The 26,205-nt window shown below is 42.0% G+C and overlaps 1 protein-coding gene across 3 annotated transcripts in view; it reads left to right on the top strand.

The window, feature by feature from the left end:
- The window catches only part of IQGAP2 (IQ motif containing GTPase activating protein 2), a 387,646-nt gene that overhangs the window by 148,570 nt on the left and 212,871 nt on the right, over positions 1 to 26,205 (top strand). For all 3 annotated transcript variants that reach the window (XM_089694225.1, XM_089694224.1, XM_089694223.1), the window contains exons 3-5: positions 8,091 to 8,247; positions 21,084 to 21,161; positions 21,774 to 21,850. In XM_089694225.1, the coding sequence (XP_089550351.1) occupies positions 8,091 to 8,247; positions 21,084 to 21,161; positions 21,774 to 21,850 (312 nt within the window). The remainder of the gene's footprint in view (positions 1 to 8,090; positions 8,248 to 21,083; positions 21,162 to 21,773; positions 21,851 to 26,205) is intronic.

Here is a 26,205-nt window from a genome sequence, read left to right as displayed (position 1 = left end):
GCTCTGTGGCAGGAAGGATGAATCTTGGTTTGAGGCTTGCAGTGTATTTCTGCCATGTATTATCAGATGAGAAGCATGTGATTGTAAGCAGTATGTCAGGCTTCTCCAGAATATTGCTGGGCTTATAGTTACCATAGACATAAGGTGTCTGATTAGATCAGCAATCCCCCCGTGACTGTCCTGTAGCATAACTATACACTATTATTTTGTCTGATCTTGCTATATTTATGTATTCTACTAATTTAGACCTGACATCTGACATATTTTTTTTTGGTAAGTACATGCATGTTAAGAGTAATTTATAACACCTATAAGGTGTACATTACCTTTCACAGAAATCACAGTACCTCCTCTCACAATGCCTTTTGTTTGCCTATCTGCCCAGAAGGTTGGTGACATCTTTGTTCAGACATTATCAAGGGTCAGAATCTACTTTCTGGACTGAGATTATTGGCTCAGAGATGCATGTAAATCCTGGTGCCTGTGCAGTTCTTGACTGTGTTCACAAATATCTGGCACAGACCAGTCTTTTGCTGCAGGATCTCATCTTGTGATTTGATCCAAAGTTACAATGTTGAAGTCTGATCACTGGGAAACCAAAGACTGAGGAAATGCTATCTACGACCTGGAGCAGACTGATGACATCATCCGAGTCTTGAAAAAGTTGCTTGATTGGATCTCAGGCTTGCCCTCCATTAACATGAATAGCGATGCTCTGCTCTGTCCACTGTCAGCTGAAAACAGATCACAGAAGTGCAGAACGAATTGCATTCCTGTGATCCACAGAAGTACAGCCAATAGAGCTTTGGCTGTACTTCTCCTTGAATTTTGTTGACTTATGCTGGCCACTAAGACTGAGGCTTTGTTTCTTCCACTGATGATGAGCATCTTCTACTCCCACTGATCAATCTGGCCCCTTTAAAGTCTGAAAAACTGTAAAATGGCCCTTTGTTTTTGTTTTTTTTTTGAAAGTTTGGAGACCCCTGGTCTAGATGAACTTCAGTAATGAAGCAGTTGGGATGACATTTTTAAAGGTCTTTGGATCTTACTGACACTCTGGGTAGAATGTCTGGAGACCCCTGGTCTAGATGGACTTCAGTAATGAGGCAGTTGGGATGACATTTTTAAAGTTTTTTTTAGATCTTACTGACACTCTGGGTAGAATGTCTGGAGACCCCCTGGTCTAGATGGACTTCAGTAATGAAGCAGTTGGGATGACATTTTTAAAGGTCTTTGGATCTTACTGACACTCTGGGTAGAATGTCTGGAGACCCCCTGGTCTAGATGGACTTCAGTAATGAAGCAGTTGGGATGACATTTTTAAAGGTCTTTAGATCTTACTGACACTCCTGGGTAGAATGTCTGGAGACCCCCTGGTCTAGATGGACTTCAGTAATGAAGCAGTTGAGATGACTTTTTAAGATTTTAGAACTTACTGACACTCTTTAGTTTGGTCTGTAATGGTATATTTTGTTCTGTTTATTACCCTAGATCACACCTGAAGTTCTGGATCTGCAGTAGCTAGTCATAAGCTTCCAGGAATTTTAGCTTGTCTTTTGCCCGTGTCTGTGTTTGAGGCTGGAGTGCCTTTTGAGTTTAGAGCGTGTCTGTAATTTGTTCCTGTTTATCAGTCCAGCAGCTGGCACATAAAGCATGGCAGGAACATTTTATTCATGGTTTCGGAGATGACATGGGAGTGAAGTGTGCTTTAATCATCATTCTGTATTTGTAGAACTTTTTGTTATTACTGTGGCATCAGAGCGGAACTCCATACAGTTAAATGTTTGCTTCACTTGCAGTGCAAAGAGTGGATCTGTGTGTGGGATATCTTCACTTTGTGTGTTTTTGTAAAAATGAGAGAAAAGAACTTGTATTGTTGGCTACATTGGCATTGTGCAGCCCATTATTCAGGGAAACCGCATGACATTGTTATAATGGGCCCGATGACAACATGGTGCGGTGACAGAGTTTGTTTGAGCATGTTCCAGACACTCTAAAGTGCACCTGCCTTTTTATGAGTGTTATGCCTCATTTGCTGGTAGTTTTTATCTCCCATGTGCCCTGGTCAAGCTCTAGCCTTTAGGAATCCACTTGTATGTACAATATTAACTGCTAGTTTGTAGCAGTCATGGTGCCAGACCAAAATGTCTTTTTTAAAAATGGAGTACACTTGCAGCTATGTTAACTGATTAAATCATGGTACAGAGCCTTGAAAAAGTATTCATACCCCTTGAAATTTTCCACATTTTGTCATGTTACAACCAAAAACATAAACGTAATTTATTGGAATATTATGTGACAGACCAACACAGTGGCATATAATTGTGAAATGGAAGGAAAATGATAAATGGTTTTCAACGTTTTTTTTACAAATATGTGAAACGTGTAGCGTGTATTTGTATTCAGCCCCCCGGAGTCAATACTTTGTAGAACCACCTTTCGCCTGCACTTACAGCTGCAAGTCTTTTTGGGTAGGTCTCCAACAGCTTTGCACACCTAGAGAGTGAAATTGTTGCCCATTCTTCTATGCAAAATAGCTCAAGCTCTGTCAGATTGGATGGAGAGTGTCTGTGAACAGCAGTTTTAAAGTCTTGCCACAGATTCTCAATTGGATTTAGGTCTGGACTTTGACTGGGCCATTCTAACACATGAATATGCTTTGATCTAAATCATTCCATTGTTGCTGTGGCTGCGTGTTTAGGGTCATTGTCCTGCTGGCAGGTGATCCTCGGCCGCAGTCTCAAGTCTTTTGCAGACTCGTAACAGGTTTTTTTCTAAGATTGCCCTGTATTTGGCTCCACCCATCTTCCCTTCAACTGTGGCCAGCTTCCCTGCTCCTGCTAAAGAAAAACATCCCCACAACCTGATGCTGCCACCACCATGTTTCACGGTGGGCATGGTGTGTTCAGGGTGATGTGCAGTGTTAGTTTTCTGCCACACATAGCGTTTTGCTTTTAGGCCAAAAAGTTCAATTTTGGTCTCATCTAACCAGAGCACCTTCTCCCACATGTTTGCTTTGTCCCCCACATGGCTTCTCACAAACAAGACTTCTTAAGGCTTTCTTTCAACAATGGCTTTCTTCTTGCCAGATTTATGGAGTGCACGATTAATAGTTGTCCTGTGGACAGATTCTCCCACCTGAGCTGTGGATCTCTGCAGCTCCTTCAGAGTTACCATGGGCCTCTTGGCTGCTTCTCTGATAATGCTGTCCTTGCCCAGCCTGTCAGTTTTGGTGGACAGCCATGTCTTGGTAGGTTTGCAGTTGTGCCATACTCTTTCCATTTTTGGATGATGGATTGAACAGTGCTCCGTGAGATGTTCAAAGCTTTGGATATTTTTTATAACCTAACCCTGCTTTAAACTTCTCACAAATTTATCCCTGACCTATCTGGTGTGTTCCTTGGTCTCCATGATGCTGTTTATTCACTAATGTTCTCTAACAAACCTCTGAGGGCTTCACAGAACAGCTGCATTTATACTGAGAAATTATACACAGGTGGACTCCATTTACTAATTAGGTGACTCCTGAAGGCAATTGGTTGCACTAGATTTTAGTTAGAGGTATCAAAGTAAAGGGGGATGAATACAAATGCATGCCACACTTTTCAGATATTTATTTGTAAACAATTTTGAAAAACATTTATCATTTTCCTTCCACTTAAATTATGTGCTTTTTCAAGGCACTGAGCACTGTAAATGAAAAACCTGGGGACCTTGGGTAATCTACTCTACTCTTCACCACAACATTTCAAAAATCCTTTTCTCACACTTTTAAACCAGGTTAGAGACTTGGCTAAAAGGTTACACCGTACTAAAAAAATAAATTAATCAGTAAAGGCTTGAAACCGTATTAAACTCAAACGCAAACATTTATTATATTGCCACTATCCATTATTTTTCTCTTTTAGTCCTCCTTTCTTCTGTTTTCATCTGATGATCCAGCCATAAAGTCTGTTGTTTTTCAAAAGTACAAGCTCTCCAGCAGAATGTATCAGTTTACATGGGTGAGGCAAACCATTTTCCACTGGCAGGGGGGATTTAAATGACCAGCTTTCATTTATTCATGTAAAACCTTTATCCTAAAAGAAAGAAATCCACATAAAAGTTGCTTATGCTGGACATATACAGTACATAGGATTGTATCTTCCAGGAAGAAAAATAAACTATTTGAAGTAAAAACTTCACCCCCTTCCCCTGTTATTTTTTTTTTAATCCCCTCTTACCTTGTTTGTTGGGTTATCCTCAAAATAGTCACGTCCAGCAAATCAGGTGTTGCCCTTCTGCACTTCACAACTGCATGCTAGGTCCAGTACCACCATCATCTTCATATATATATATATATATATATATATATATATATATATATATTATCGTAAGGGGGCTGCTGTCTCTTGCAGGTTCTTGAAGCTGGCCCCTTGATGATGTGCATGTGCCTCATGTCAACAGAGGGAGGGCTGCAAGAACAAGAAAGATACAGCCAGGCCCCCAATGACGCAGAGTGATGTATGCACGTCATCAGGGGTCTGGCTGAAGAACATGGAGAGCTGTGGTCACAGTGCTGGAGAGTAGGTGAATACACCAAAGCATCCTGATGAGACATCAGTAACCCTGGAGGCTGCGGGAGAAAGTAACGCCATTCTTGCCTTGGCAATAATCCTGAAAGTGTGCAGAGGGGACAAAAGGAAAAAAAATAAAGTAACCTTGCTCAGAATGAAATGATGGGTCAGCATATCCTGTTTATATGTGCTGTCTTTTATTTTGCTACCAGAAATCTGAGGAGGATTGGAGAAGCATGGAAAAGACATTCTAAAATGATACCGGCCATAAATGTCTGTTCTTTACTTCCTTTCTTTACATGAGTAATCGTCTATAAAAGAAGTTAAGCCACTAGTGTGTATTATAGATCAAAGTCTGGTGATTACAGATTTATAATCTGTACTCTAAGAAAAAAAAAAAGTTTTTTTTTTTTGGCACTCCTTTTTATTACTGTCACTACTTGTTTTGGGTTACTGATTAAAGCTGGCTATCCACGTATTGACATTTGACTCATTCAACAGGAACTGGCTGAATTTCGATTTGTGTGTACCCGTCTGATCAACAAAAGCCGATCGTTAGACAGGCTCTTGTCAAATGGTCCTGCTGGAAAACCAGCATTTGATCAGCCACTGCAGTCAATGGCTGCATCGCTGATCTTTGTATTTTGATAGGGGGGGGGGCAGCAGAATGAGGTCCTTAAAGGGACCTGTACGCCAGACCTCTGGATACAAGACATCCTATTCAGGTGGAGGAGATTCCAGCATTTATCAGATCAAGCGCTTTAGACCTACAGTATATATTTTATGGGTACCCGAGGTGAGCATGCAGTCTGTGATGGTAGAGAACCTTTGAATGGAATGCAGCACAGGCAAGATCTTATAAGCACGTACTGTCTCGGCACAAGTGGAATTTTGTGGAAATGAAATTTGTGGCACTAATAAGTGCATTTCTGAATATTTTAAATTGTGGACTCACATTCACATTTTGAACCGTTTGATTGCACTGTTTTGTGTTTTATTTTTCACATTGAAAGTTTATAGTGATAGTTTTTGATTATTTTATTTGAATTCATTTAGCATTTTGCAAAATTGCAATTATTTGCCCTTTACACGAGCACCGTGGGTTTGCGTTCTGTAGTGTGTTTACTTAAGATGTGCATTGCAGATTTAGGGGGTGGTTTTGAGATTTCATTTAGAATTTGAGCAGCGCAAAATTATTCTGTATTTAATATTGTTTTGCATATGGATGTGGGAACACATTTAGGTGTTTGCAGCAGCTCTTGCTTTTTCTATTAATATTTTGTAGTGATTTGTGGCAGCACAGGAGTTTTGTTGTTTTTCTAATAATCTGCTCTTATTTGCTTAATTTTGGTCTGTTATATATACCTTTTGAAGGCTGTTTGTTATTTTATTCAGTAAGTGCAAATAAAAAAAAACCTGATAATTTTGCCAGAAATCCAGTGATCTCCTGTGCACCTAGGTTACCTCCATGAACTACAGATCTCCTACCCATTTATTATGAAGATGTGGAGAGGGGGAGGTACTCTGTTCTCCTGCTGTAGACACTGCTGCAACTGATATAGTGCAGTGAGTGAGTGTTGTCCCCACAGGACAGGAAGTGTGTTGCTGCCAGTATCAAAGGGGAAAAAAAGCCTAAAAAACAAATGCAGCTGCCACATCTGAGGACTGCCTGGCTGCAGTATATTACATAAATGGTCTTACATACACTTTAAAGTCCGACTTTTAAAAAAAATACATCTCCATTGGTCTGTCGACTCTAGGCTCTCTCAGCTCTCTCCCCCCTCATTGGATCAGACACCGTAGCAGGAGTCATTGGCAGGGGCACGCTGTGCTCTCTGTGTCTTATACACACACAGAGACATCTCGGGAGCGAGCACTCACGGGCCCCCCAGAGCTATCCGCTTGCTCTGGAGGCACACAGCGGTGGGAGGAGGCAGGAACGCCGGTGGGGGAACTGAGAAGAGAAAGATAGGGGCTGCACTGTGCAAAACCATTGCACAGGGCAGGAAAGTATAACATGTTTGTTATTTCTTTTATAAAGAAAAAATATGCATTCACAATCACTTTGAAGTGGTTGTAAAGGCTCAAAGGCACACAACCTTCTGTGTGCAGCAGCCTCCTCAGCCCCCCCAATACTTACCTGACCCCCACTGCAATCCAGTGATGTGCACGAGAGCCTCGACTCTCTTGGGACTCTCCCTCCTCATTGTCTTGAGAAAGCAGCAGGAGCGATTGGCTCCTGCTGCTGTCAATCACATCCAATGAGGAGAGAGTGGAAGCAGGGCCAAGCTGTGGCTCTGTATGTAAATGGACACGCAAAGCAGCAGTTCAGGAGTGAGTGTGCTTCGGTGCCCGCACAGCAAGCTGCTTGCTCTGGGGGTACTCAGTAGAAGGGTGGGGCCAGGAGCGCCAGTAGGGGACCTGAGAAGTGAAGGCAAGTATGACATTTTTTTTCTTTTTTTTTTTTAATTGCCTTTAATATCACTTTATGTTTTGCTCATCCTCATCTCATGTAGAGATTGTCCACCCGCTGCCTTCTGGGATGTCCACATCACGCAAAAATACCAAAAGGCAGTTTTTAAGTGAGGGGCAAAGTATTGCACAATTTAGATTCAATGCACAGTGCATGACAAAGATCCAATGGTGCACATAAAAATCAGGAAGAGAGAGTCTTCCTGGAGACAGGATCTTACAAGATATTCAAGATGGCGGCATGGAAGCATAGTGGTGAGAACGCTGGACTCTATGGTCTAGTAAGTATATATTTTTGTACTTGACCCGTAGGAACACTTTTTGGAGAGAAAATTTAGTTTCAGCTTGGCAGCATGAAGTTCATAGTTATAGGTTGTATTACAGTATATAAAGAATCTGGACTCTGACAGTCTTAGTAATATTCTCTGTCATTCTTCGTGATATTATGAACTTACGCGAACTAAATATTCAACCATTGCATGCCAAGGTTTTATTTCTTTTTTTTGGGGGGGGGGGGGTGATTTCTTTAATTTTGTCTTGTGCTACATATCAGAACTGACTGTGTTTATGTTGAGTCTTAAGCTGTGCAATCAGTTCCTGATTATGGATCTTTTAGAAACAATATATATATTAAGTCTCAAAGTCTGAGAGGTCCATCTCTTTATAATGGTTGAAGAGTCACAGGCTCTAAATCATGACAGTTCTGAGCAGGTTTCATATTCCTAAAATAACCTGACTGTCTTCCGTACAGCATCATGGGAATACATGCAGTCACTCCATCTTCAGTGACTGTGCTGTCCAGAGCCATTACTCACTCTTCCAGAATCACTGCACTTTAGTTCACCTGGACATATTTGGCTTCCACAGATGTTAAATTAAACACATATGCTGAGACATTCAAGTGTGTATCAGAAATTTTTTTTTTTTCTTCCCTCTTCGTTCCATACCTTGCACCTGGCCTGGGATATATGATTAAATTGCCAAAAGAGCAATGAAATTATCCCTTCAGCGAATCTGGTTCTACATTTTCCAGTATTAACATTGCCTTTTGGTTATCTGCAGGTGGATGGAAGCCTGTCTGGTTGAAGAGCTGCCCCCAACCACAGAGCTGGAAGAAGGTCTAAGAAATGGAGTCTACTTGGCAAAGTTAGGAAGGTTCTTTGCTCCAAAGATGATCTCAGAAAAGAAAATTTATGATGTGGAGCAAACCCGGTTTAAGGTACTTGGCCTGTCATTTTCCTTTTTCTCCCAATCTTTTTAAATGTGTTGCCTTTCTTGACATCCAATGGCAATCTGACACCTTATTGGGCGTTTTTGAGGTTGTAGAAGAGACCGAGACACTGTGGAAAGTCCTTATAGCTTTTAAAGCTGTCAGTATTGAATAATAAGCAGTGGAAAAGTTACATTTTTGGCAATAGGGGAGCATTATGTGAAGAAATCGAGGCTACATGGTCATACATGGTCTTGTCAGGGCTCCTGCACTGCTGCTGTTATAAATGGTTGACTTTTGCTGATGATAAGTAGGTGGGTCTGCCTTGGGTCAGTCCCTGTCAGCCAACTTGAGGCAGAGCAGTCCACTTGTCTGCAGTAGGAAGGTACAGACCGCATAATTTACATTAGAAACAGGGTGAGGAGACCAACAAAAATACACATATTAGCATCTTGTCTATCTTCATAGATATCTCATTTACTGCTTGGAAGGAAGCTCCATAGATGCATCATTTTCCCACCTGTGTAATAAAACTATATAGCTGTGCTTTAAATCTTTACCGTTTTGCATTGAGCATTTGTTTAGCCACATGGAGCTTTATGAAGTGGACCTCAAGGCCTTTGTCACAATTACAATAGAACACTCTGCTTTCACCGAAACCATTCTCAACCATTAGAGTTCCTCGATAGGAAGCTAGGAGTTCCTGGAGCTGTGGCTGATTGACCTCCCATTAATGGTATCTGTAGTGTTTTGGGCCAGTGCTACTTGGTAAAATCAGCAGCATGACACCATTTATCTTTTTTAGCTTTTTGTAAGACTGACATTCTGGCCACCACTGTAGGGGTTGCATTCTTCCTACTGATCACCAATGTAAGTGTTTCCTTTGAAGTGAATAGGTTGACAAAAGGTGTTCTACAGCATTGTTTCTTCAGGGATTCAACCAACAAGGTATCTCTCAATTGCTTAAATGGATGGGAATTCTGTAGGAAGAATTGAATCTTTAAAGTGTACCGTCAAGAAAATGGACGTTCCACTTTACTCAAAGCCCCCATCCCCTGTACATATAATGTAAAAACCCATGTGAATACTGAAGCTATAAAAAAAATCCCTGTGAAAAATAAAGCTTTGGGAAAATAAAATGCTTACTTGACCTTGTCTTCCCAGGCATCCAGGTGGAGTGAGTGACATGTACCTCACCGGTGTCTTTCAGAAAAGCTAGGCTCGTGAAATCCTACAAAAATATCCTCCTGCGATGGGTGCTTTAATTCAGTTATGCTTTTAATTAAAAACATTGCACATTCATTCTTATAAATAAATGGACTTTATGCCCTCTTCCCCCTCCTCTTCTTCTGTTGTTGGCACTTTTTTCAAGGAAAGGAGTGGGTACCTGGTTTTGACAGGTACCCCTTCCCACTTCCTGCTGGATCGATCTGGCAATCCACCGGAAGTTCTCCCCCTGCCTGCAACCTTCTGGGAAACATCACAGGTCCCAGAAGGCTGCAAGACCATTTACAAAGCACAGTGTGGCTCGCGCACAGGGAGGGGGAAGCCTACAGTAAACATGCCGGCACCAGGGACCCAAAGACCAGCAAAGAAACTGATTGACTGAGCATGGCACTGAACCTCTGGACTGGTAAGTGTCCTTTTATTAAAAATCAGCAGCTACAATATTTGGACTACTAACTTTTCATTTCGGAAGAACCACTTTAAACAGGATCATTACCCTAGAAAGTAAAAATTAAAAGTCAGCAGCTGCAAATACTTTTAAGAAATGGACACTTACCTGTCCAGGGATCCAGTGCCATCACCTGGATCGGTTCTTCGCCAGTCTTTGGGTCCCAGGGATGTTTACTATGGGAAACTGGCTGTGACTCCTTGTGGCTTCACAGCCAGCTTCCCACTGTGCATGTGCGAGCCTCACTGTGTTTTGTGAATGGTCCTGCTGCCTTCTGGGACTTGTGATGTGTTCTGGATGGCTGCGAGCAAACGGGGGGGGGGGGGGGGGGTGGGGGTGGGGGAGGGGTCAAAAATACCTGAATTCTACCTGTTTTCTAGCCTGCTGGTTTAAATGTGGGCGCTTTAATCCAGCTATGTTTTCTTTAACAAGGTAGTACATTTATTCTTACACACAGTGGATATGAAATGTCTACACACTCCTGTTAAAATGTCAGGTTTTTGTGATGTAAAAAAATGAGACCGATAAATCATTTCAGAAATTTTTCCACCTTTAATGTAACCTATAAACTGTTCAACTTAGCTGAACATCAAACTGAAATCTTTTAGGTGGAGGGAAGTTAAAAAAAAAAAAAAAAAAAAAAAACAAAAAACTAAAATACAGTTGCATAAGTGTGCACACCCTTAAACTAATACTTTGTTAAAGCACCTTTTGATTTTATTACAGTACTCCATCTTTTTGGGTATGAGTCTATCGCAGGGCTTGAAAAAGCCGCTCGCCAAATGCTAGGAGAAATTCCTCTGTGGCGAGCGGTGAGCACACATGAAGCATGGAGTGACTGCACCTGCGCTCCAAGCCTTATTGTGAAGCCGAGTTCTGGTTTACAACTTCCGGTTTCCGGCTTCTGCGGCACCGCCGCCGAGGGGACAGGTGCAGGAAAGGTCCGCTCTCCTCCTCTGAGAGGAGACACCCTCTCCACCGCCGCAGGGTACTCGGGGGGACAGTAAGTACTGTATACAACATGGCCTATCACTATAATGGAGTACTGGGGAGCTGGGATATACATTACTGTATACATGTCATATCACTATAGTGGAGTACAGGGGAGCTGGGATATACATTACTGTATACATGTCATATCACTATAATGGAGTACAGGGGAGCTGGGATATACATTACTGTATACATGTCATATCGCTATAATGGAGTACAGGGGAGCTGGGATATACATTACTGTATACATGTCATATCACTATAATGGAGAAGAGGGGAGCTGGGATATACATACTGTATACATGTCATATCGCTATAATGGAGTACAGGGGAGCTGGGATATACATTACTGTATACATGTCATATCGCTATAATGGAGTACAGGGGAGCTGGGATATACATACTGTATACATGTCATATCGCTATAATGGAGTACAGGGGAGCTGGGATATACATACTGTATACATGTCATATCGCTATAATGGAGTACAGGGGAACTGGGATATACATTACTGTATACATGTCATATCGCTATAATGGAGTACAGGGGAGGGGGGATATACATACTGTATACATGTCATATCACTATAACGGAGTACAGCGGAGCTGGGATATACATACTGTGTACATGTCCTATCGCTATAATGGAGTACAGGGGAGCTGGGATATACATTACTGTATACATGTCACATCACTATAATGGAGTACAGGGGAGCTGGGATATACATTACTGTATACATGTCACATCACTATAATGGAGTACAGGGGAGCTGGGATATACATACTGTATACATGTCACATCACTATAATGGAGTACAGGGGAGCTGGGATGTACATTACTGTATACACGTCATATCACTATAATGGAGTACAGGGGTGCTGGGATATACATTACTGTATACATGTCATATCACTATAATGGAGTACAGGGGAGCTGGGATATACATACTGTATACATGTCATATCACTATAATGGAGTACAGGGGAGCTGGGATATACATTACTGTATACATGTCATATCACTATAATGGAGTACAGGGGAGCTGGGATATACATTACTGTATACATGTCATATCACTAGAATGGAGTACAGGGGAGCTGGGATATACATTACTGTGTACAGTTTTATATTTTGGACTTATTCTAAAGAAAAATTTAATTTCATAAGCTTTAAGGGGGCGTGGTTGGGGCCGGGGGTCGGGTTGGAGGTGGACCTGGGCAAGGTTGGGTGGGGCACCTGGTGGAGAGTAAGTTTTTTGGGACCTGCTAGTAGGTCTGGACTCTAAATTTTAACCCCTGGTCTATCAGCATGGCACATCTTGACTTGGCAATATTTGCCCGCTCTTTCTTGCAAAAGCACTCCAAATCTGTCAGATTGCGAGGGCATCTCGGGCGGCACAGTGGCTTAGTGGTTAGCACTTCCGCCTGGCAGTACTAGGGTCGTTGGTTCGAATCCCAGCCACGGCACCACCTGCCTGGAGTTTGCATGTTCTCCCTGTGCCTTTGTGGGTTTCCTCCGGGTACTCCGGTTTCCTGCCACACTCCAAAGACATGCATTAATTTAAATAAATAAATCTCCTGTGCACAGCCCTCTTCAGATCACCCTACAGATTTTCCATCGGATTCAGGTCTGGGCTCTGGCTGGGCCATTCCAAAACTTTCATCTTCTTCTGGTGAAGCCATTTTTTTGTTGATTTGGAGGTCGTTGTCATGCTGAAAGATGAAGTTCCTCTTCATGTTAAGCTTTCTAGCAGAAGCCTGAAGGATTTCTGCCAAAATTGACTGGTATTTGGAACTGTTCATAATTCCCTCTACCTTGACTAAGGCCCCAGTTCCAGCTGAAGAAAAACAGCCCCAAAGTATGATGCTGCCACCACCATGCTTCACTGTGGGTATGGTGTTCTTTTGGTGATGTGCAGTATTGTTTTTGCGCCAAACATATCTTTTGGAATGATGGCCAAAAAGTTCAACCTTGGTTTCATCAGACCATAACACATTTTCCCACGTGTTTCAGATGTGTTTTTGCAAAATTTAGCAGGGTTTGGATGGTTTTTCTTAAGAAAAGGCTTCCATCTTGCCACTTCTACCCCATAGCCCAGACATATGAAAAATATGGGAGATTGTTGTCACATATACCACACAGCCAGTACTTGCCAGATATTCCTGCAGCTCCTTTAATGTTGCTGTAGGCCTCTTGGCAGCCTCCCAGACCAGTTTTCTTCTTATCTTTTCACCAGTTTTGGAGGGACGTCCAGTTCTTGGTAATGTCCCTGTTGCGCCATATTTTCTCCACTTGATGATGACTGTCTTTGTTGTCCATGGTATATCTAATGCCTTGGAAATTCTTTTGTACCCTTCTCCTGATTGATATCTTTTAACAATGATATCCCTCTGATGTTTGGTAGCTCTCTGCGGACCATGGCTTTTGCTGTAGGATGCGACTAAGAAAATATCAAGAAAGACCTACTAGAATCGCTTAACTTTATTTGGGGTTAATCAGAGGCGCTTTAAATGTTGGCAGGTGTGTACTGACTCCCATTTAACATGATTTTGAATGTGATTGCTTAATTCTGAACACAGCTACATCCCTAGTTATAAGAGGGTGTGCACACTTATGCAACCGCACTATATTAGTTTTTTTTTATGTTTACATCCCCCCCCTAAAAGATTTCAGTATGTTTTTCAGTTGAGTTGTATAGTTTATAGGTCACATTAAAGGTGGAAAAAGTTCTGAAATGATTTATTGTTGTCTCATTTTTTTTACATCACAAAAACCAGACATTTTAACAGGGGTGTGTAGACTTTTTATATTCACTGTACAACTGTAATGGTTGTATACATTAGGCACATGAAATCTGTAGGCGACATCCGTCTTGTTCAGGTCTCAGCCTTTTTTTTCATGATACCAATGATCTTACCCCTCCTCCTGCAAGCTATAGAATTCATAGCCTTAACTTTTAACACACTTCAGCCTATTATCTCACCTTAGAGACAGCAGACGCCAGCACACAGGCCTTGGTCAGAGCGGTAAACAACTAATTGAGGCCTGGCACCTTAAAAAAAAAACTCTATACATCAACGCTTCCCTCTGACCTTTTGTAAAACTATGACAAAATCGGCAATTCTGTCACACATGGTTTGTAGGACAATTAAAACACTAGGAACAGATAGCGTGCCATAAAATGTCTACCCAGAAAGCAGCCGGGAAGGGGGATGGCGACCTCTCTGAAACCTCTGCCCAACTTAACAGAATCCACACACAATTCATTTGATATGACAGAAAAAAGGAATTCCAGGACCTATTGACAGCTCTTGTTTTAACATCAACCATGGAACACCTAACCAGACTTGAGAAAGCCACTGTACTGTTTCTGGTTGATCAATTGGGCTCTAAAACCAAGGACTTTGCAAGTATTCTTATTTTTCAACTCCTTTTAATTCTCTGTCGCTTTATTGTCTCTTTATTTCTTTGTAACACCTTTTTTCTGTAAATATTTTGTTTTCACCATTTTGACCTTTTCATTAGTAGACCCTATTTTGAAAAGTGTTACATCTGTCCCAAAGGCTTTTATTGCAAACTAAAGAATCCCTGTGTCTTGAAAAGTGCTACTGTGTATGACAAACCTCTGAATATACCTGTCTGTGGTGACAGTGTGTGTACAGACGTTTATTTTTCATGTTTGTTCTTGCTTAAGAAATTGACATTGTACATTTGTTGGCACCCTGCTGTTGATGACGACAGTTTTCAAAGCAACAAAAGTTTGAATGGTATAATTATATTGGCACCAGGGGCTGGAAATATGCATTTACATACATCAAAGGTTGGCCTTATAATGTGTATTTTAATCTGCCTATTAATTTCAATTACATATTTGTCCCTCTGTGGTCTTTTTAGTTTGGGGGGGGGGGCAGTTTCATAGTACTTCTGCTATTCTCATGGATAGCATTTACCTTATTCTGCCTTTCTTCTCCTCAGTCTCTGGATGTCTTGCTGTGAGTGGTGAATGAATATACAGTTTAGTCCTGGCAATAGTAAATAATCTAGAAGATTGACAGGTCTTTATCTGTGAGCCATTGTCTAGAGAGCTTCTTCACAGTAAATACTGTGAAGTTTCTTGTGTATCTGCCAACCTGCCTATTCTCTCTTCAAAAAGAAATTTGTGGAGCTGCCTGTGCTCTCAATGCCAGGAGGAGCTGACCCAATTCCATGGCATCCTGGATGGTTCCCGACACAGCTCTGACATTTCACTAGTGCCATAGCTACTGTGCCCCAGATTATTGCAGAGTTCAGAGTATGGCAGGTGGATGTTCTCTGAAATATTTCACTTTGTTGCCTTGACTGGTTATTAAACGACCATATTTAAGGCATGCACTACTGCAAAGCCAGAAGTTTGCTAGACAACTTGTACAAGGCAGCTGCAGTCTTCAGATAAGTCTGATTACTTTGACTTTTATTATTTTACAAGCAGAGAATTCCCAGACATATGGAGGAGAGCAGAGGTTATTCTTTTGTTGCTTACAGATTGCTGTATGAGCTGGCATGTTCGACACTAAAAATATATCTGAAAGGAAGTGTTTTCTGATTGTATTTGTACAGTTGCTCTGAAATAAAATCTTTAACGTCATGTCAATAGACTGGAGTGTTGTTGGATCGTTAAAGTGGAACTACACTGTATCTCAGCACCAAAAACGCTATTTTATTCATTTTTAATATTCAAAGCAAACTCCCCTATCCATGTCTCCATGCTTTATTTTGCTGAGAAATCTTTTTAAAAAATGCCTCCCCCAGCTTTTCTGGCTGTGGCCAAGGGCAGGTGATTCATGTAGGATTTACTTCCTGGAATCCCTCTGTCTTTAGCTCAGGCATGTAGACAGGAGGGTGTGCTTAGCTGAGAAAACTACTTTTCCCGTGAAGACTCCTGGTGTGTGTATATATATGTGCATCTCAATAAATTAGAATATCATCAAAGTTATTTTATTTCTGTAATTCAATTCAAAAAGTGAAACGCAAATATTATATAGATTTATTACAAAGTGATCTCGTTCAAGCATTTTCTTCTTTTGTTTTTGATGATTATGACTTACATATAGTAAAAACCCAAAATTCAGTAACTCAGGAAATTACAATATTACATGTGACCAATAAAAAAAAGGATTTTTAATACAGAAATGTTGGCTTACTGAAAAGTATGTACAGTATAGTATGCACACAATACTTGGTCGGGGCTCCTTTTTAATGCATTACTGCATCAATGAGGCATGGCATGGAGGTGATCAGCCTGTGGCGCTTCTGAAGAGTTATGGAATCCCAGGTTGCTTTGATAGTGGCCTTCAACTTGTCTGCATTGTTAGGTCTGGTGTCTCTCATTTTCCTCTCTACAATACCCCACAGATTCTCTATGGGGTTTAGGTCAGGCAATTTTGCTGGCCAATCAAGCACAGCAATAGCATGATCAATAAACCAGGTGTTGGTACTTTTGGCAGTTTGAGGAGGTGCCAAGTCGTGCTAGAAAATGAAATCAGCATGTCCATAAAGCCGGTCAGCAGAGGAAAGCATGAAGTGCTCTAGAATTTCCTGGTAGAGGGCTGCACTGACTTTGGACTTGATAAAACACAGTGTACCAACACCAGCAGATTTCATGACTCCCCAAATCATCACTGACTGTGGAAACTTCACACTGGACCTCAGGCAACTTGGATTCTGTGTCTCTCCACTCTTCCTCCAGACTCTGGGACCTCGATTTTCAAATGAAATGCAAAATTTACTTTTGCAAAAAGGCTTTGGACTACTGAATAGTCTAGTTCTTTCTCTTTAACCCAGGTAAGACACTTCTGACTTTTTCTCTGGTTCAGGAGTGGCTCACACAAGGAATGTGACAGTTGTAGTCTGTGTCTGGGATATGTCTGTGTGTGGTGGCACTTGAAGCACTGACACCAGATGTAGGCCACTCCTTGTGAATCTCCCAAAATTCTTGCATGTCCTTTGCTTCACAATCCTCTCAAGGCTGCGGTTATCCATGTTGCTTGTGCACCTTTTTCTACCACACTTTTTCCTCCCATTCAACTTTCCATCAATATGCTTGGATACGGCACTCTCTGAACAGCCAGCTTCTTTAGCAATGTGCTTTTGTGACTTACCCTCCTTGTCAATGACTGTCCTCTGGACAACCATCAAGTCAGCAGTCCTTCCCCAAGATTGTGTAACCTTCTGAACCAGAAACCATTTAAAGGCTTTGGAAACCGTTACTGGTGTTTTGAGTTAATTAGCTGATTAGAGTGTGACACCATGAGACTACAATATTGAACTTTTTCACATTATTCTAATTTTCTGAGATACTGTATTTTGGGTTATCACGAGCTGTAAGCTATAATCGTCAAAATTAAGAGAGAATTGCTTGAAATATATTGCTCTGTGTAATGAATCTGTATAATATTTGAGTTTCACGTTTTGAACTGAATTACTGCAATAAATTACCGTATTTTTCTCTCCATATGATGCACCTGACCAAAAGATGCACCTAGGTTTTAGAGGAGGAAAACAAGAAAAAAAAAATTCTGAACCAATGAACTGCAGACATAGTACAGGAGATGACCAGAGACTGCGGACGCAGTACAGGAGATGACCAGAGACTGCGGACGCAGTACAGGGGATGACCAGAGACTGCGGACGCAGTACAGGGGATGACCAGAGACTGCGGACGCAGTACAGGGGATGACCAGAGACTGCGGACGCAGTACAGGGGATGACCAGAGACGGCGGACGCAGTACAGGGGATGACCAGAGACGGCGGACGCAGTACAGGGGATGACCAGAGACGGCGGACGCAGTACAGGGGATGACCAGAGACGGCGGACGCAGTACAGGGGATGACCAGAGACGGCGGACGCAGTACAGGGGATGACCAGAGACGGCGGACGCAGTACAGGGGATGACCAGAGACGGCGGACGCAGTACAGGGGATGACCAGAGACGGCGGACGCAGTACAGGGGATGACCAGAGACGGCGGACGCAGTACAGGGGATGACCAGAGACGGCGGACGCAGTACAGGGGATGACCAGAGACGGCGGACGCAGTACAGGGGATGACCAGAGACGGCGGACGCAGTACAGGGGATGACCAGAGACGGCGGACGCAGTACAGGGGATGCCCAGAGACGGCGGACGCAGTACAGGGGATGACCCAGAAGACTGCCGGACCATTCACAAAGCGCAACGCTTCTCGCGCATGCGCAGTGGGCACCCAGCTGTGAAGCCACAAGCTGTCACAGCTGGGTGCCCACACTAAATATGCCCACGCCAGGAGAGAAGACCGTGAGGACACTTCTGGACTGAGGAACAGGTAAGGTTCTGCTGTAGAGAACAGCCGAGCGGCCGGCCCAGTATTCTGACACAGCTACGACGGGAATACTGGGCTGGTTGCTCCATATTTGCTCCATAAGACGCACAGACATTTTCCCCTATTTTTTGGGGGGAAAAATTGTGTCTTATGGAGCGAAAAATACGGTAACCTTTTTGATGATATTCTAATTTATTGAGTTGCACCTGTATGACATCATTTGCTTGGATACCAGCAAATGTTAAGAAAACAAAAAAAAAAAAATTTAAATAAGTAAATATTATAATAATAAATAATAATGATTAATATACCTTCCTATCTATTTACTAATTCTAGCATCATAAGGATTAAAACTAGTCAATGTTGTTGAGAGTGAATTTCCATTTTAACTGCTAAAAAGTCTTCTTCCATCATCCTATTTGTATTTTTTGTTTACTATACAGCTTACTGTACGGTTTTTATGGTGTTTTGTAATAATATTGTATTTATTATACGACACTCAAGGCAACAAGCGATCTGTCTCCTGTGATTTCATGGAAATATGACCGGTCAATTCAGCCCTCTTCCTATCAGCAGGACTACTGGTCTTCTAACCGTCCCATTGAGATTCAGATTAGACAATGTCAACATCACCTCTTCATGTCATACAAGGCCACCCCTATCTGCCACTCTGCTCATTCCATAGCCTACTGCCGTGCACAGTATTACCATGTCCTGTGTCTAGCCTTGTACTAAAAGAGCTTTATACTCCCCTCTTTGGGAGCTGATGTTTAGCTTTGAATCTGAGATGATTGGGGAGTTCCCCCCACCTACCACTTTGCTCCTTTCACATCCCACTGTCCTGCCAAAGTTTACAATGTCCTGTGTCTAGATTTGCACTAGAAGAACATTTATACTCCCCTCTTTGGTTGCTGGTGTCTAGCTTAGATTCTGAGTTGGGCTATCATAAAACCTCATGGATGCCAGGGGAGTTCTCTGCTCCCTCTTCATGCCACACCCATCTGCCACTCATGTTCATTCCACATCCCATTGTCCTGTCAAAGTTTACAATGTCCTGTGCTTAGCCTTGCCCTAGAAGAGCTTTTATACTCCCCTCTTTGGTTGCTGGTGCCTAGCTTACTTTCTGAGTTGGGCTATCATACAGCTTCAGAGATGACAGGGGAGTTCTCTGTTCCCTCTTCATACCACACAATGCCACACCCATCTGCCGCTCTGCTTATTCCACAGCCCACTGCCCTGCTAAAGTTTACAATGTCCTGTGCTTAGCCTTGCCCTAGAAGAGCTTTTATACCCTCCTCTTTGGTTGCTGGTGCCTAGCTTAGATTCTGAGTTGGGCTGTCGTACAGCTTCAGAGATGACAGGGGAGTTCTTTTCTCCCTACTCATTCCACAGCCCACTGCCCTGCCAAAGTTTACAATGTTCTTTGTCTAGCCTTGCACTGGAAGAGCTTTTATACTCCTGTCTTTGGGAGAAGGTGTCTCTTACCTTCCTTCGTTCCAGCACTGCAGTCTGTCAGACTCTTCAGTAATTGACACTTGTGGAAGTTTTGGATGCCTGTGTTCCCTATTATGTGAGGATTTGCCAGTGACATAGGCTCACATAAAGGCACCACAGTGCAGAACAGGGACACCATCTTCCAACACTCCCAGATGTGCAGAATGTAGAAGAGGCCTATGGAGGCTGCAGAGCTGAAAAAAAAAAGGTAGTAAACATGACCTACTGGAAAGTGAAGTATAAGTGGACTTCTATTTCAGGGAACTTTAATCTAAATCTTATGTAATTCCGCTAAGATTGTGCTGTGTGGTGTAATATCTTGTTGAACCTCTTATCTTAAGCAGGCCACAGACTGTTCAAATCTCGGCCAGTACGGCAGGGACCGACTGAGATTCTAACCATGTATGGGCAGGCTGAATGTACCCAAGTTGATCGCTTGATCAACTTGGGTACAACCAGCCTGTCGGATTGTACATGTGATGATTGAAAGAGGCTAATATAGCCTCTATCAATAAATCACTGTGTTCTCCCTGCGGGGATGGCTCCCCCTGCCAGGAGAACACAGTGGCTCTGCAGGAGGGATTCCCACATCAACACTGACTGTCTTGATGGGAGAATTGAGCGATTTTTATTTTATTTTTTTTTCTTTCCTGCAAGAAAATCACTCCATCTATGGCCGGCTTTACTATAACTGTACCAGACAGGGTTTGAAACCAATAGCACTGTTATTCTGCATGCAGGAAAAAATTCAGATAGAATGTAAATATATCAGGGTACTGCTTAGCAAATCTTTACTTTAGGTTCAGCTCTACTTTAAAGAGCACCTACAGACAAATGGCTGGAAATAGTGTTGCAACACATATTTGTAGAGTTTTCTTTATTGAAAGGTTTGTAAAGTTGGCAGATAATGTTGTAATCAGCCTACCCCTGCCAGACTGTACACCTACAAAATATAAGAAGGGTCATGTTCCCTCTTCAGATCGTGCAGGGCTTAAGATAGTTTGGAGCTGGATTAGGAGTAAACAGTAGAGCATGGGTGGACCCATGCTGACAACTCACTTGTGGTGTTCTGCTAGGTACCGTCTCACATATAATCTTGTAGAGCTGGACTCCCACTGCTAGCCTGCCTTTCATAATGCCTTGCAGTAGCTCAGTTTAAAGGCAGATTTCAACAAGCTACACAGGTTGAATTGTATATGGATAAATTGATTTTTTTGACATTAGAAGGAATACATCTTGGTTCTTTTTACCTGTTTGCCTGTGGTTCTTCTTTAATGTCTCTCTATTCTGAGTATTTTTGTCCACTTGTTTTCATCATTTTTTTTTTTAATTTTTTTTTAAACAGCGGTCTGGCTTACATTTTCGGCATACAGATAACACTGTACAGTGGTTGCGGGCTATGGAATCAATAGGACTGCCTAAGGTAAGAGTGCTTTAGCAATGATATAGTAAAAGCAATGTGTACACAAACCCCGGTCTGTTCTCTGAAATGCTGAGCTTGGAGCAGATCTGTCAACAGTTTAATCAGAACCCATCAGCCACAGTGCTGGCATATTGTGCTAAACTGGTACCACCTAATCTGCATTACAGTATGATTAATGTACCAAGTCATTGTTAACAAGTTCCACCGTTATTGGGTTTTCTATTTTGAGTGAAATGGGCATGCCAGGATACAGGCTCCTGCAGGGTCTTTAGATCTCCTGCTGGGGTTTAGAGTTGTAAAAACCCAGCAAGAAGCTGAACATTTTCTTCTTAGATGGGATCTAGCTTTATAAAAGCCACAAACACTGGTGTTATTTACGAGGGAGGGGTACCCTTCCATATATAAAGTAGAATACCCTTTGAATTAACCCATAGACTAGCATATACCTTTAGTGTAATCTTAAGAAAATTGTTTCTGCATGCTTTAGACTGAAGCAGTATAGTGTCATTTTTTTTCCTCTGTAATTAGCAGTCTTTTGATTGATCATATAAAACTGTTTACGTTCCTATAATTGCAATCACACATTTTTTCCTGTTTGATGTGCTTTTACAGATATTTTATCCAGAGACCACCGATGTTTACGATCGAAAAAACATCCCACGTGTCATATACTGTATACATGCATTAAGGTAAAAAGAGATAAATCTTATTGATGTTTTGTGTAATAAATAGAAATGCATTTTGTACATGTATTCCATGCAGTGCACCCAAACGATCCTTTTCTAAATATATTAAACAATAGTCCATTTTATAATTCTAATTAGTAAGGGTAATTCTGGCACACAGAGATAGGTTATCCAAAATAATACTGAGTAGTCAAGAGGCTGTGAGAACACTATAATTAAAAGCCTTAGAGTTATAGGAATCCTTTAAGCACTGAAGGTCAAGAAGTGGCTGCGGCTGGCGGTACCTGCGGGATGGAGAGATGCGCGGCACTCCATGGACTTACAGATGAGCCCTGTTTTTATTAACTCCTGTAAGTGGTTTTAATCCTGTGTCATTAAACAGTTCACTAATATACTGCACTTAGCTGCCACCTCCTTCTTTCTCCCTCTTCTTCCATTTTATGATTTTGAAATCTCTGTAGCAATGCATTTTCTTTTCTTCACTTGAGGGCCATTGTCCTGCAGTCATTGGAAGTATTCTCAAAGTTTTTAAAGCCCCTCTAGTGAATGTTGTACAATGCATAGTAAGGAATTAGGCATAATCCTTGGGAAATTTTTGCTACATCTGCAGCAGATTGGGGAAAGAGCACTGCAGCTCTCCATAAGTAATTGGTGGAAGTCATTGGCTGAACTTGGTGCGGAGACAGGTAAATCATGTAGCATTTGCAGCTATATAAATATGGTGAGCGTTGTTGATATCCTCAGGTAACATAACTTAAGGAGCGATCCAGACATAATCAGTTCTAATTGATCGTGTCAGGACCAAGCTCAAATAGTGTAGGATAATTTAGGTTTTGCATAGTGACAACACTGGTCGTTGGTTTGAATCCCATCCAAGGCACGTTGATGTTAATATGGCATGCTAATAGTGTTTGCATATTCTACTTGTTCTTGTGTGGATTTTCTCCAGATACTTTGTTTTCCTCTCACACTCCAAGGACATGCTGGTAGGTTAATTGTCTCCTGTCTAAATTGGCCCTAATATGTGTATGTATCCATGCATGTGAATGAGTGACCAAGCTCAAATACTGTAGGATAATTTTAGGTTTTGCATAGTGGCAACACTGGTCATCAGTTTGAATCCCATCCAAGGCACGTTAATGTAAAGTGTTTGCATGTTCTACTTGTTCTTGTGTGGGTTTCCTCCAGATACCCTTTTCCTCTCACACTCCAAGGACATGCTGGTAGTTTAATTGTCTCCTGTCTAAATTGGCCCTAATATGTGTGTGTATCCATGCATGTGAATGAGTGACTTAGAATTGTAAACCCCTTGAGGGCAGGGACTAATGTGTATGTACAGCGATGCGTAATTTGTCAGCGCTATAGAAGTACCTGTAATAAATAAATCTCTTGATCTGATCTTTAAGATGTGGTTTTCGCTGAAGGTAACCGATGGTTAAATTGCCCAGGTTCTGAAAATTTTAGTTCAACTAAGCAGCAAATAGAACAGACTCATGTCTACATTAGATGTTGACTGTATATATTTGCCAGGGTCAAGCCCCAATTTAGATGATGTAAAACATATACAGATCTGCTTTCCAAATGGGGATTTTGGCTGTGCACAAATCATCGCTGCAGATGTGGGAATCACAGCTGCGCTAGCCTTTGTGTTGTGTTAAAAGTACATCTGTTTGGATGGGTTTTCATCCTAAAGGAAAGCTACAGAAATATGGATGTCGTCTCTTCTGATTTATTTGCAGCTCAACAACAACAGATTCAATTTGTGTATAATTTCACATGGAACACGGACAGTTTTCTCAGCATTATTTGTTAGGAGATCCATAGAAGGTCACGCAGTGTTTTCTGTGGACTGGAGATGTCAATCAGTGCACGATTCATTGAGCTTAGTGCCAGATAGTGTTGTTTAAGTGAGTGAAGCAAAGCCTTTAACATCTGCTTTGTATTTCCTGTCACTGCAAGTAGCAGCAGTGGTAGAGCAGTCTTCTGCTACCTAGAGGCTTCCATTATCTACTTCCTGGCCTTGTCAGCGCATTTCCTGTGTGTGGAAACCTCTTCCTTTTCTCGTTTGTAATGATGGCGGATATTTAACTAATTCACTGAAATAGAAATACACTTATTCTTTGGGCGGAACATTTAATTACCACTTGGTGTATTAATGCCTTGCTTGGTCTTTTCCATGTAACTGTGCTTGTTTTTCCTCTTCATTTGGCAAGACAAAAATAAATTTACCAAATCTCTTAATTTTTGATGACTATCTGGCTAGCTTGCTAAAATTTCAGTGTCATTTCAATACATAGATCTCTGACGTAGTATTTATTACCATTAATCCCCAGGTGGCTTAAGCTCTATTTCCTACAGTTGTGTATCCTTTAAAAACAAATGTATTTCTTTATCTTACATCATGGGACACAAAGCAGGCTGTTCATGACTATGTGGGTTATATGCTACCTATAGGTGAATGGACACTGGCCAACCAATCAGAGAGGAAGTCCTCCCCCATATAACTACTCCCACACAGGAAGTGCTGCAGTTTTTTTTTACAGTGTTTATAAGATGGATAGTCAAAGTGTTGCTTGTGCTCTTAGGAGCTTACCTAGAATGGTTCCTTTGAGAATCTGACCCATTTCGAAAGCTCTTAGCCAGAATGGATGGTACCCAAGCCTCACTGGATGAGGAGAAAAGAATCCTCAGGGTTTTGTCTATAATGCAGTCTGACAGAGCTGGACCCCGCATAACAGTACCCTGTGCAGTCAAACACTGACCAAGGGGCTTTCCGGTGGGGTGCTGTACAATCCGAGGCAGTGGCCCCACTTGAAGTGGACCGAGCCCTTGAAGGTCTGCATGACAATGCCCGCCGTGTTGGGTGAAGGTTGTTTCTTGGTTAAGGTCAGGGACCTGCGGCGGGACTGGACCTGCCTGTTTTTTTTTTTTTCCTTGGGACCAGTTTTCCCTAATTTTATTTTTTCTCTATGATTCAGCTGCTGCCATGTCTCTTCTGCTGGATTCAGGAGGAATGAATTCTGGTGGTACTGATTGCCAGGCCTGGTATACAGATATAGTGAGACTAGTAATAGAAGGTCCTTGGTCTCTGACATGCCGGCCAAACCTGCTGTCTCATGGACCTATATTGCACCCAGCTTTACAGTCGCTAAATTTGATGGCATGGCTATTGAGACCCAGATCCTGACAGGGAATATCGGATTCTGCCATCCCCACAATGCTGAACGCTAGAAAGGTCATTTCTAGGAATATTTATTACAGAACTTGGAAGGCTTACATTTCCTGGTGTGAGGTCCAGAGTTGGCATCCGCGGAAATATGTACTTGGTAGGATTCTGTCTTTTTTTCGCTAATCAGGTCTGGAAAAGAAGTTGGCTGTTGGTACTAATAAAGGCCAGGTTTTAGCATTGGCTGTTTTTTTCCAGAGACCATTGTATCTCACTCTTTGGTTCGTATGCGGATAGCTCCTCCTGTCAGACAGCCTTTATGACTTTGGGACGTAAACTAGGTCTTGGCAGTTTTGCAGAAACCACCAATTGAACCTATTAGGGAGATTCCTCGAGTTCTGTGGACTTAGAAAGTTTTGTTTTTAGTGGCAATCGCTTCTGCAAGAAAGTGTGCCAGAGCTGGCAGCTCTTTCTTGTGAAGAACCATTTCTGGTTTTGCATCAGGATAAGGTGGTGTTGCGACCTCATTTGTCTTTTTTGCCAAAGGTGGTTTCTAGTTTTCATCCAAATCAGGATATTATCCTGCCTTCATTCTTTCCTAGGCCTCAGTCAGCAAGAGAGAGATCTTTGCATACCCTGAATGGGGTACAGACTATAAGGGTCTTCCGGAAAATGATGGACAAATCAGGAAGTCGGATACTCTGTGCTGCCAGATGGGCCTAGGAAAGGGCAGGCGGCATCCAAAGCAACTATTGGTAATCATTCAAGCCTATGGTTTGAAGGATAAGGTCCCACCCTTTCGGGTGAGAGCACATTTTATCAGAAATGTGAGGACATCTTGGGTGATCCTCCATCAGGCATCAGTTGCTCAGGTTTGCAAGGCCGCTACATGGTTTTCAGTTCATACATTCACAAGGTTCTACCAAGTGCTGCATTAATATTATACAGCACCAGCATTTTGTGCTTTACAAAATAAAGGGAGACAGTACAGTTACAATAAAATTCAAGAGAAAAAGATTAGGCAGACCATGCATTTATACATTTGTTTAGTTGAATCAGGAGAGTGAAAGGAAAATAATGCCGATTTCCCCATCCACACATTCGAGCTTCAGCTGTGCTATTGTGTTCTCAAGGTCCTTTCTGAACTGGCTGAATTTTGATCCATGTATGGTTGGTTCTATGAGGACTCTGC

Source organism: Staurois parvus, unplaced genomic scaffold (assembly GCF_062004578.1).
Source record: "Staurois parvus isolate SC_StPar_1 unplaced genomic scaffold, SC_StPar_1.0 ptg000656l, whole genome shotgun sequence".
Lineage (NCBI taxonomy): Eukaryota > Metazoa > Chordata > Amphibia > Anura > Ranidae > Staurois > Staurois parvus.
The sequence above is the reverse complement of the archived record's forward strand: the minus strand, read 5'-3'. Positions and strand labels throughout refer to the sequence as shown.